The 12728-nt window shown below is 37.1% G+C and overlaps 1 protein-coding gene across 1 annotated transcript in view; it reads left to right on the top strand.

The window, feature by feature from the left end:
- HOMER1 (homer scaffold protein 1) overlaps nt 1–12728 on the top strand; it is an 87191-nt gene that overhangs the window by 61730 nt on the left and 12733 nt on the right. The window contains exon 6 of the mRNA XM_071425260.1: nt 2373–2529. Coding sequence (XP_071281361.1) covers nt 2373–2529 — 157 coding nt within the window. The remainder of the gene's footprint in view (nt 1–2372; nt 2530–12728) is intronic.

Raw genomic sequence — 12728 nt, 5'->3', positions numbered from 1 at the left:
GTGGGTCTCTTAGGGAAAAAGAGTACAGTTGAGAAATAATACCTATTGAGAATAAGCAATTGAAGAATAACCAGATCCAAAGAAACCTTACAGCTTTTGAACTAGGGTAACCGTAGCAGTAATAGAAAATACATGCTTCATATTTCATACTGACATTCCATTATACAAGGAATAACTTAAAAGCTTCTGGCTATTTTCTTGGGAGACGCTGTAGCAGGGGCACCAGGCAAAGGTGAAAGTGATACACACCACAAATCACCCTCACATTATTGCTCATCTCTACCTGAGAGTCTGACTTCTGGGTCCTTCATGGATTAGTGGGTATCATTGTAGATATATGCATTAATAGATTAAAAAAAAATCCTTTCAGTTCTTTGGATAACGAATGATCAGACAGTTCTCAGCCTTTGCCTGAGATACAGCTGTGTTACATCAGTTTGTGTGCATATATCTTCTGAGGGCAAAGATGAGTAGTAAGGCACATTTCGTAAGAGAGTATCGGTCTCATGTGTAAACAATTTCCTAGAAGCTAGTAGTAGCCAATAGTCCTGCAGGACTGCTAAATGGAACTCACTCGCATGAAACTACTGGATTGGCTATTGTCGGATCAGAACATCAGGAGAGGAGTATGAATATACTAATGAACTAGACATTTTGAGCATTCTTTTAATACAGTTTGCTTATATTCTGGGCTACCATAAGTGAAACTTTAATCTGATTAGAGGAACAGAAGAGTGAACATGGTTACAGAAATTCATGCTTATCTTGTTGAATATGTGAGTCTGTGTCCCCTGAGGAAGTAGGATCATAACTATTTTAGTTTAGTCCTTTAAGATCTAAAATTTCCAGTGGTGAACTTGTAATTAGTTGTATCATTAAATGCTAGAGCACTTTCTGGAGAAACTTGTATTCCTGTTCAAGGAGACAAAGTACTATTTGGAAGGAAATGCTGTACCATGGAAGAATCAGATCTAATATTTTAGTGAAATATGGTCTGAAGAGGTAATGAATGTTCCCCAGTATATGATTAATTTTGAACCCCCAAGGAGCATTTATAGGAGTCATAATGTTTTTGAAATATGCTTTGATGGGATGGACTTTGCATATGCAGGAAGTGGAAGAAAGACACCAACTGGACAGAATAATGGCAAAATATTTCATTATACGTGTGTAAAAAGTTCAAATAAATCTGTAAACTTACATTCAAAATAGTAATTAATTTCATAATATTAAGAGATATATTTAAAATATGTAATTATATAATAATTCTTCATAGAATATTTTTTTTGTCAGAGTTACAGATTTTTGGTTTTCACTGATGCCTCAGGCAATGAGCTAATGAAAAAAAAATTATTTTCTGCATGTACTGTCCATGTAGGTGTGCAACTCACATGCTGTTAGCATTATACAAGTACATGTTAATGAGCTATTTGCATATAATGCATATAATGCATTCACCTGATATGTCTGAGATACTTTTCCCTTGCATACTGAGTGTAAAGATATGGTCTGCAGATGATGGCAAACTAACTACCTGTGAAAATTAAAACCCTGTATTTTCCAAGAGAGCAACTAAATTGTAAGCAGGAATTTTCCTCTATAGACTGCTTCAGTAAACCTCAACATCAGCTTCCACTTTGAAGTAAAGCAGTAATATATCCATCCTATTTGATCTCTACTCTCTTTGCTCATATTAGTGAGGAAAAAATATTAACAGTATTATAAAATTCAAGGTCTTTGAATTTGCAAGAACAAATTAAATATGGTGTTTAATAAAGTATATTTCAGAAATGGAAGACTTACATTAAGACATCAAAGGTGCACTTCCAAAGCATGTGATTAACTCTCTTTAATCAAGTTGATAACAAATATTTTCCTACAATACATTTAATAAAGTAGTGGATTAAAAAAGCACTTCCATTCAATGTGCATATATTAAAAGAGTGACTAATCATATGAATATTCTCCAATTTCAGGCTGTTGCTTTTGGGAAACTTATGTGGGTTTCATGATCTTTAACATGTTATTATAAATATACCCTGTTGAACGGGAAAGGTAGATTTTTTTTTCCAATAATGGTGTTACCTATACTTTCTTAATTTATAGTTTTGATGATTTGAGCAGTTGGATTCTCATTTAGTTGTTTTATTTGGTATATAATTATATACTTGTTTTATTTGGTATATAATTATATACCAAATAAAACAACTAAATGAGAATCCAGTTAGTTATATAATTCTTTAGTTAGTTAGTTATATAATTTTTTGTGTAATTCTCTTTTTGCTGGATATTAAAAGAAAATTTATAACTCATTTAAGAAGCATAAAGGAAGAGATTTGAGAGTTCTGACCATTCTCATTCTGTCTGTGCAGTTCGACAATCAGCAAGCATTGGGAGGCAGAACTGGCCACGCTCAAGGGTAATAATGCTAAGCTCACAGCAGCCCTGCTGGAGTCCACTGCCAACGTGAAACAATGGAAACAGCAACTTGCTGCATATCAGGAGGAAGCAGAGCGTCTTCATAAGCGGGTAAGTCAAAGCAAATGGCCAGGATCCTTGAGGTGGAACTGGTGACTGTATTCACTCATTTTCAAGTAAAACAAGTTTACTGTTGCAGCTTCAGGTTTAATCTTCGAGACAGAAATTAATGATTTTCTTAAGAGCATTTCCTCCAGGTTTCTTAAAAGCATTTCCTCCAGTTGGAATTACTTGCTTTGTAGGAGTTCTTTTTCCGCAAAGGTTATTGTTGCAAGAAGTTATCAAACCTTATGACTTATTTGGCAGCTTTAACTCTTTATTTGATACCATCACATCTGTTTCATTACATTCTCCATAGCACTGAAGTCCAGTCCTTTCTGCATTTAAGCCCTCAGAAGCTTGGCATCGAATTTTTAAGTTCAAGAAACCTTATTGTAATGCCCTCATATAACAAAGATGAAGAGCTTGCCCTCCTCCTTGCACAGGAAGGACTCTGAACAACTCAAACACAAGGTCACTATATGCAAGTAGAGATCTGCACCTGTTTTCATACAGAAGGGTCTGGGTCCTGTTTCCTGCATTACAAATTTTGCAGAGATCATTTGGTAAACCAGAAGTTAGTTCACAATGGGGGAAGGAAGGACAATGTTTGAGGAAGGAATATAACATGCAAGGTTGAAGTCTAAGTTATGAAAACAAGTATTCAATATCTAATTTTGCTTCTCTTTTCACATATGACTCTCTCTATTGTATAGTCTATCAACCTTTATCCATATGAATTTGTCATAGCTTAGGGCATATTCCTCTCCAAAGTGAAGGCATGAGTAACATGTGTGAAGGAAAGATGTCTTTGATGAAGCTTTATCACTTTTGTTAATAAAGGTTAGCTTAGAAAAAATTATGGAGGTGTACTTAACACTGGAGTGGTACTATTTACAAGGGCATGTATTATAGGACAAGGGGAAGTGGCTTCAAACTGAAAGGTGGTAGATTTAGATTAGACATTAGAAAGGTGTTCTTTATCGTGAGCATGGCAAGGCACAGGAACAGATTGCTCTGAGAAGTTGTGAATGCCCCATCTCTGCAAGTGTCCAAGGTCAGGTTGGATGGGGCTTTGAACAATCTGGTCTAGTGGAAGGTGTCTCTGCCCATGGCAGGGGAGGTTGAAATGATCTTTAAGGTCCATCCCAATCCAGGCCACTCTATGATTCTGTGACACTTATTTAAGGAAAAAATGCAAAAAAACCAAACTAAACCATTGTAATTTTATGCATGAAAACAGGTGTCATGAATATGTTGAAAAAGAAGGGTGAATATTGCAGACCTCTCAGTTTTGAATGCTGTAGTCACCTATAGAAAATAAGATATGGCAATTACAGCTAGCCAAGTCCTGCAAAATCCATCTTTCAGACCTATGCTGGACTTGTCTAACTGGAGGCTGTTCATGTAGTCCCAAGAATATTCCTGTATTCATCCAGTGGACTACACCTAACCTGTGTGAAAGACAAACAGGAATACCCCGCAGTTTAAGAAACTTAGGGAAATGGCAGGTTGTTGGGATGTCCTACACTTAGACAGACTTGCCGACAACACTCCTGAAGTCCCAGGCAAAGGATTTGATAGGAAAACCAACAACTTCCAACAGACTGTAACTCTGTGTGCCATAGCTGACTGGACAAAACACATGAAATGTAATTAAGACTGGTGATTTTTGCAAAGTGCTTTCAGTTCAAGAAATTGGCAGTTGCTGACAAAACTTTGCTTCAGAAGTGTTCCAGTGAAGCAGAAGCTTGTAATGTGTGTTTGTACAGAGGGAGACTGCCTCTTTGTCTGTCATCTCATTTAAGCTTCTCATTTGGAAAAGTGGGAGTTGTAGCCTGTGCTCCAGGTTTGTGAATAGATGATAACAGTCACAGTTGATAAAATTATTTAAATTACAGCCTTCTATTAAAGTTACTACAGTGCAAATGTTCAGGTGAATTTGAACACTAGATAGGCTTTATAGTGAATAACTCATTGCTAAATGTGGACATAATAAGGTAGCATTCTTCCTAAAAAAAATGTATTGTCTCAGCTTTGCAACACAAAGCTGAGACAGTAAAATCCTTACCTAAGAAAGAAAAGTAATGCACAACAACAGCAGCTGTGTCTGCCTTGGGAGACTCAGCCAGACAAAACAGGCAAAGATCACTTTATTTTTTTTATGTTACTCCCACTCTCAGTCAAGTCTTATTTAAAATCTGTTATTGAAAAATTAAATTAATGAAAATAAAATTAATGAATATAGGAGTTTTTAGCATTTAATTTTGTTTTTATTTGATACTACATTTAATGGTATTAATCAAGTCTTTGAGGTTATATTCATTAATAGTTGATGATTTTTCTTAACTTTTTCTGAGCAAATTTCCTGCAGTTATTTGTATTTCTGAGGAAGCATAAAATCCATAACAGGGTATTATCTATGGTGTGCCCTTTTGATCATTACTTACATGCCTTTATTAGGTGATTCTGTAACCTGTGACCTCAGGACTTGTTGATATTTCACAAAGAATATGGAAACACTCTGTTCCTAACTCTCTCTGGGAATGCCAGTTTATTACAATAGGGGAGTTCATTGGGAGTACTGCCCTCTGTTGGAATTGCTTATAGAAAAATATAGACTTAGCTAACCCAATGAATTAAACTCTCTAAGCAAAAAAATGTATGTAGAGTTAAAAAAAACAATTCAATCGCCATCTGTTACCATACAGTGCAGTGCAATACAAAAACTCTTCTAAACTGCATGGAGACTGGAGACTGATCTTTCAAACTGAATTAGTGCCTCACTTCAAAAAAAGAAAAGAAACTACAAGTCAGATGCTTCTTTCTTATAAAAATAAAAAATGTGCTGTTTAAATGGCAGATCTGGAGACTTTTGGTTACAGCTCATGTGGCAACAAGCAGTGTTCAGTCCCTGTCTTGTGCTGTCTTTCTGTGCAGTTTATCTGTTCTGTGTAAGCCTGTAGCTGCAGTTGATCCAAAAAATATTCCCCAAACTGGAATCAATCTCACCTGAGATAATGTATAAATTATATATCAAGTCTATATTACATCCTGCTCTAGAAGACAAGGGTAACCCATGTTCTTGTTAATAAATCTCTTGGGGCAGATTAGAGTGAAATGACACTGAATAGTCAGTATCTGTAAACATATGTGTATATATATATACACACAGTTTCTTTTAAAACAATTTGGTTGGAAAGACAAACAGCCAATTGTAGCCATTTTAGTTCTTATTATCTGCAGCAAAATAGCAATATAAGAGTATAAAAATAGCACTTAAAAATGTGTGAGGAAAAGAAAGAGAAAAAAGGGCAAATAAGGAAAGATTTATAGTCAACCCCCCTTGTTAGCTCCAGAAATGAGACTTGGTATAATTTTGGTGTCTGTTGCTTGAATTGAAGATGTTGGTCCATCGGGGGTGGGGAAAGTCCACAAAACTCAAAAGATTTCATGAGTTTTATATGCTCAGGTTCACTGTTGTTACATCTGGCCTATTGTGCCAGTGCAGTTTAGCTCAATGGCCATCAGCAGAGATGAGCCTCCTTCAGGCTCATGTGAGTGTCCCTGATACTGCCCAGGCAGCCCTCTGCACTTGGGTGGATACTTTGCACATCAGCAGATTGCCCCCTGAATGTTTGAGACTTTAGCATTCCAGTCTCTCTTCCAGTATTACTTGTGGATGCATTCTTCTCCCCAGACCTGGAATGGTTGGACAATAGCACCCCCTTTATCTTAAATTCCAGTCACAATCCAAATTCCAGTTAGTAGGTGTATTTGGGGAGGGGTGGTCTTTGGTGGTCAGATGATGAACAGCTGCTTCTTTGCAGTTTGCTCTAGTGGGCAAAAGGCCTCCTGTGATTTTGCCAATGCTGACCCATTAACAATTTCAGTCTCCCACAAGTCTCAGATAGTTCTTCTTTTTTCTAGTAATTCTTGTAGAGATAAAAGCATGGAGAATAAGAGTTCCACTCTTAAGGAAACTGTCTAAGGTTGGTTCTCTTTCTTTGATTTTGGTTGCACTTTTAAAATAATTCCACTTTTCTTTTTTGGCCAACTCTGAGTAAGTATAAGGTTTACTCATCTATCAGTTCAGTTTTTTGTGTTAACCTACATTTGTTTGCTTTCCCTGAGGCTTTTATCTTCCTTCTTCCATTTGTTCTCTGCCTTAATAATGCCTAGAGCTGAGATAAAGCATAATACAGATTCAGTGTGGCTGAGTGAAACATTCTCAATAAATTAAAGTGTTGTGCTTTCTCCTGATACATTCTAGGCTTAATTCAGAAGCACTGTATTTGATATTTTATCAGACAGTTTATTTTTCAGAAGTTTGCTAAATGGGTGTATGGATTTTTACCTCTCAAATACAAAGAAATAATTCTAGGAAAATGTGATGCCCAGTCACAAGCTTAACTTGGAGCTCTCAGCCTTCTCTAATCTGCTCAGAAACAACAAAAAATTTCCCTTAAATGGGGCTGATGAGCACTCCTACACACCTTGCATAGCTTTTTGACATCAAAAGGGATTCATGAGTTTAGAACAGCTCAGTAACAGAAAGAAAAAACCCTGAAGTAAGCTGCTCCAGACAAATAGAATAGCATGGGCCCTAACATTAATCCTGGTACCACAAAGAGGAAAGGATTGAATGATGATATAAATTACGGAAAGTAACCCAAAGTTCTGTCTTTGTCATGTTAAAAAAGAAAATGATTAATTTTTTTTCATGCACGCTATCTGCTAAGTAAATCATCCTATGACACTGGGCAATAGCACAAAGTAATAACACCAGTGCATAATAATATGAGCTGCAGTCCTTGAATATCATTCATCTTCAGGAAAAGAAGCCTAAGATAAAAAGAGATGAAGGGAAGTGATGAAGCTCCTGGGTACTCATGAAAAAACAGAGAGGTAAACTCTTGAATTCTAGCTTGTTATTTTTCAAAAATTTCCCATAAAATAAGATAAAAATTAGGCTATTGTGTTCTTTCATTCAATGAATGAAATAAATGTGAGATATCTTATGTAGTTATTAAAATCACCTGACAAATAATGGACCGTGATTTTCCTACTGTTAAAACAATTTTTAAAATGGATATTAAAAAATTGCCTGAGCATACCAAAATAAAAACATGGTCATTTTATTGAACTGTTTCCATGTCACTTAAAGAGAACAACAGTCTGTAAAAGGATTGTGAAAGTTCAAAAGAAGTATGGAGTGCTGTATAAATCATCTGTTCAGATTATCTGTAGAAAATCTTTGCAGACCCTTTAGAAGTCACCTCCACATTTCCATCAGCTACATTGATACTTGAATAGCCAAAACTAACTTTTGAACATGCAATTGCAATGTGATGAATTTATCTGCTGGGTTGGAGCCCATGCCATGGACTTCATATTTGCTGACAAGTCTTGTTAGCAGCCCTGTGACGACTGTAGAAAACTGTTTGGTTTTATATGCCCAAGGAAGAACTTTATCTAAGAGTGGAAATATGAAGGAATGTGACAGAAAACATACTAACAAGAAATTTATGAATGGAGTTCTGATCCAAAAAATTACTGGTAATTCACCTTTTTCATTTGATGTATATCTCTTGTCATTCTCCCTTTAAGACTGTGTCCCTCCTACATAACAATTCAAATTTAGCTTTGAATAAATTAGGTTTGATTGATTAAGAAAAAAAAAGTTTACCAAGTAAAATCTTCTCCTTAAGATACTGTAATTTTCATGTGGTTAGATAGCAGCTTTGTACTTCTTCTTTACAATGAAAATAGTTGACCACTTTTTTGCATGGCATTAGGGATACCAATGGAAAAAAATCCAAGCATTTTATTTCAGACAATATGTTGGGAATTCTTTTTCAGATGTACATTTTAGTCCCTAGAATATCCATTTCAGCCATCATAAGTGCTTTCTAATTTTTGAAATGGTATGTGTTGTCAGCCTTAGGCTATCAGAGCATTTCTTAGAAGAAGAATTGTGAAACCCAGCACATATTTTAATCTCTCTTTGTGTCCATGATCCCTAATACAGATAATCCACCTAGCACTTATGAAGATTCAACCCTTGGCTGATAATTACACTTTACAAGAACAATGATCTCTTTTCAGACAGAGCAGCTGTATCAGGTTATGTTCCTTGAATCAAAATGTGAATTTGCCTTTTTTTTTTTTTTTTTTTTTTGAGAAGATTTGCATTTAGGAGCCAAGACTGTTTTGCTAGGTTTTTTTGGGTTTTTTTTTTTTTTTTTTTTTTCTGGGAATTTACTTTCTCTGAACGTGTCATATACAAGATAATAATTTGGAAAAAAACCTCAACAAACCAACAACTAGGCTACTCTGACTCTGGCTAATAAAATAATTTTTCACAGAAATGCTCTCTCATCACCATCTTATTTCTAGAAAATCCTAAGAAAAGTGTATCTACAAATTATAAAACACATGCTTTGTGGAGGCATGCGACAAGATGTTTACATAGTTAAAGCTTGCATAATTAAATACATACTATAATTCCAAAGCTCTGCAGGAGAATAAGAAAATTACTGGATTTAGATCCTCAGGACTGAAGGATGATATCTGTACAGTGTTTACATTGCATGTGTTTCATGAACTGGCCAGGTGACTGGAAAAAGTATTTGCTAATTAGATTGTAGGGAAAGGGAGGTGCTTTGAATTTAGTATTACCATATCAATTGCAAATAATAATGCATGGCTGAAGGTCAAATCATCAATTCTGGTAGACTTATTATATTTTCAAAGATTCCTACTAGAGTTTCATTGCTTTCTTCACAAAAATCAAGCAGATGATAGGTTATTCCTATTTCATCTACTGTGGAAAGCATTTTGGTATTTCCATCGCTTAAGGTATCAACTGCTCAAAGACAGAAATGTGTCCTTTTTCAGCAAAATCTTCTGTTTTTTCTGTTGAAAAAAGGAATAAATTGCTGGTAGTGCACAACACTCACCCCCAGGTTATTGCTTTATCTATGGGTAAATCTTGGAAAACTACAGTAATTAATTTCCTGTCAGAAGTGATTTATATGAATAATACCATTGTGTGCTTTTTGTTCCTTCAGAATCACCCTTAAAAATCAATTTTTCTTGTTTTCTGCATTTTCACATTTCTTAACACCAAAAGTCTTCCCAGAATTTTTTATTCTTAAAAGCTATGCTGGAATAATTTTTATTATTAGCTTGTTGCATGCTGTTGTGCTTCATAGTACTGTCTACCATTAAGAACTGAGACATTTTCTCTGCATAAATTATGTGAAACTTTTTGCAGTTAACCACAGTTTTGCTGACCCATGAAATAGCATTTCTCTTCTCCTCATGGAAAGCAAAGGGCTCTTTTTTCATTTGTGGGAAGTTCATCTTCAATTATTGATGGAACAATACTGTCACAGTCATAGTTACGATCCTTTTAGGGATGTAACTTAATCAGTTAAAATAGGTAATTAATACTTCAATTCAGTCTAGCATGAGCACTCTGTGTGACTTCAGAGCACTCTATGTGTTCTGCACTGTAGCTTGGGCTAGTAAATCTTGGATATTGCATCTACAGTAAATAAAAGGGAGAAAAATACAATATAGAAACAGCAAGTTAGTTGTGTCAGGTAAAGAAAAAAGGCTACAGCCACCCTGAATATATGCTGCTAATATGGGTTAAAAAGTGTTTGAATGGCCAGGCCCAGAGAGTGGTGGTTAGTGGAGTTACATCCAGCTGGTGTTCAGTCACCAGTGCTGTTCCCCAGGGCTCAGTACTGGGGCCAGTCCTGTTTAATACCTTCACCAATGATCTCATGGAGGGCACCCTCAATCAGTTTGCAGGTGACACCAAGCTGGGTGGGAGTGCTGATCTGCTGGAGGGCAGGAAGGCTCTGCAGAGGGATCTGGGCAGGCTGGATCATGGCTGAGGCCAATGGTGTGAGGTTCAACAAGGCCCAGTGCTGGGTCCTGCCCTTGGGTCACAACAACCCCAGGCAGCTCCACAGGCTGGGGCAGAGTGGCTGGAAAGGCCCTGGGGGTGCTGGTGACAGCAGCTGAACATGAGCCAGGCTGTGCCCAGGTGGCCAAGAAGGCCAATGGCATCCTGGCCTGGATCAGCAATGCTGTGGCCAGCAGGGCCAGGGCAGGGATTGGCCCCCTGTGCTGGGCACTGGTGAGGCCACATCTTGAATCCTGAGCCCCTTAGGTCAGGAAGGTCATTTTGGTGCTGGAATGAGTCCAAAGAAAGGCAGTGGAGTTGGTGAAGGGTCTGGAGCACAAGTCCTGTGAGGAGCAACTGAGGAATTTGTGGGTGTTTAGCCTGGAGAAAAGGAGACTCAGAGGGGCCTTAATCATTCTCTACAACTGCCTGAAAGGAGGCTGTAGGTGGGGGTTGGTCTCTTCACCCAAGTAACAAGCAAGAGGACCAGAGGAAATGTCCTTGAGTTGTGCCAGTTTAGTTAGTAGGAAAAAATTCACAGAAAGGGCTGTCAAGCGTTGGAACAGGATGTCCAGGGAAGTGGTGTAGTCACTATCCTTGGAGGTATTTGAGAGATGTGTAAATGTGGTACTTGGAGATGTGGCTTAGTGGTAGACTTGGCAGTGCTGGGTTAACTGTTGGACACAATGATCTTAAGGGTCTTCTCCAACCTGAATTATTCTACAGTTGTGTGACAAATTCTGTGTTCTAGATGGATTCTGTGTCTAATGTGTCTTGATTTGCCTTTCTGTAGAAGTTGGAATAATTTCTGTATGTAGGTGAGAAGGAATTGCATGATCTGTTGGTACTGAACTTACAATTCATCTCAAGAAAGTGGTTTGAAAAAATTATTCCAGCTGGAGCAAACACAGCACAGAATCATTTAGTCAATAATTGCCTGGGGCAGGTCACCACTCAAAATATTTGTGCCATTCCACTTCTTTTCTTCTGTCTACCTGAAGTCTTCACTTGCAAAGTAACTTTCTGTGGTCATTATTTTCTTGATTGTCTTTCCAGTTTTCTGAAGCTTTAGGCAGTCACTGTCTTAAGTTCACACCAAGGCTGTTACTCCTTGTTGTAGTGTGTGCCTGAAGCCTCACTCCTCCAGTCTTCCCAGCAGCCCAATGTGCTTGCCCTCTGCTGCAATGAAAATCTCTTCCCGGAATCCTTCTGCATTTATTGGTTGTTGAACCTAGACTAAAATCTCCAGAAAACTCTACAATGGCCACTGCTAGGAGGGTCTAGGGTCTGCCAGAAGAAGTTGCTTTGCTGTCCTACTTCGGCTGATGTATTCCACACTGAAGTAGGCAGTTGAGTATAACACCATCCACATCCTAGAAGAGTTTGCACACCAGTCACTAAAAAGCCTTTTCAGAATATTTTCCTTACACGTAATCCTTACCTGGATAATAAATGCAAAATAAAGAAACAGAGGCTAGGAACAGTAACTTTTTTCTTTTTTAGTCTCAAATACAAAGCCAGAGTTATTGACGTTTTCAGATATGCAAGTCAGTGCAGTCTTAGGGTAGCACAATAGCAGGACTTTGTTTAGCCAGTTACTGTTCAAAGATTGTTCTTTCAGTCTGAATTCTGTACTCAAAATGAGGTGTAATCACGGGTACATTGCTTGATACTGCTGTGCAAAGGTTTGAAGGATTGATTGAGCTTTGCTTTTAAACCTGAAACACTGAATGAGGAGTGTCCCTGATAATAGCTTTTGGGAGGGTCAAGCTAAAGCACTTTAACTTCCTTTTATGCCCCCTTCTGTGCATAATGCATTAACAGTTACTTGTAATGATCTTTGGACCACTGATCATGAGAAAATTAAATGCAATTTGAGACAAAAAACAGGACAAGTATATGCTATGCAGATTTTTTGCCTAGAGCTTTATCTTTTGTTACTTCTGTTTTCAATTGCATATTCTTTATATCACATCCTTTTTCAGCCCTTACTATACAGATCTTTTTGAAAGGGTCACAGTATGTTTTTCATCTTTATAGGTACATTCAAGAAGATAAAAACCTGAAAATATTTGACATCTTTTCAGATCTCTGTAGAAATGGGCATTTAAATAAGATTGATTAAAATAACCCAATTTTTTAATTGGGTTTGTTCTTTTTCTTCCCAGCTTACTGAGTTTTCAATCAACAGTAAACAAAACAGTTGAACATTATTTTCTTGCATAATCAGTAAGAGATGGATGTTTGCCCAGAGAAAAGCTGGGCTAGAGTAAGACATCACAGCCCTTTT

Source organism: Agelaius tricolor, unplaced genomic scaffold (genome assembly GCF_023055355.1).
Source record: "Agelaius tricolor isolate 1412-34295 unplaced genomic scaffold, bAgeTri1.0.p SCAF_4, whole genome shotgun sequence".
Taxonomy (NCBI): Eukaryota; Metazoa; Chordata; class Aves; order Passeriformes; family Icteridae; genus Agelaius; species Agelaius tricolor.
Note: the sequence above shows the minus strand (reverse complement) of the source record. Positions and strands in the feature narration are given on the sequence as shown.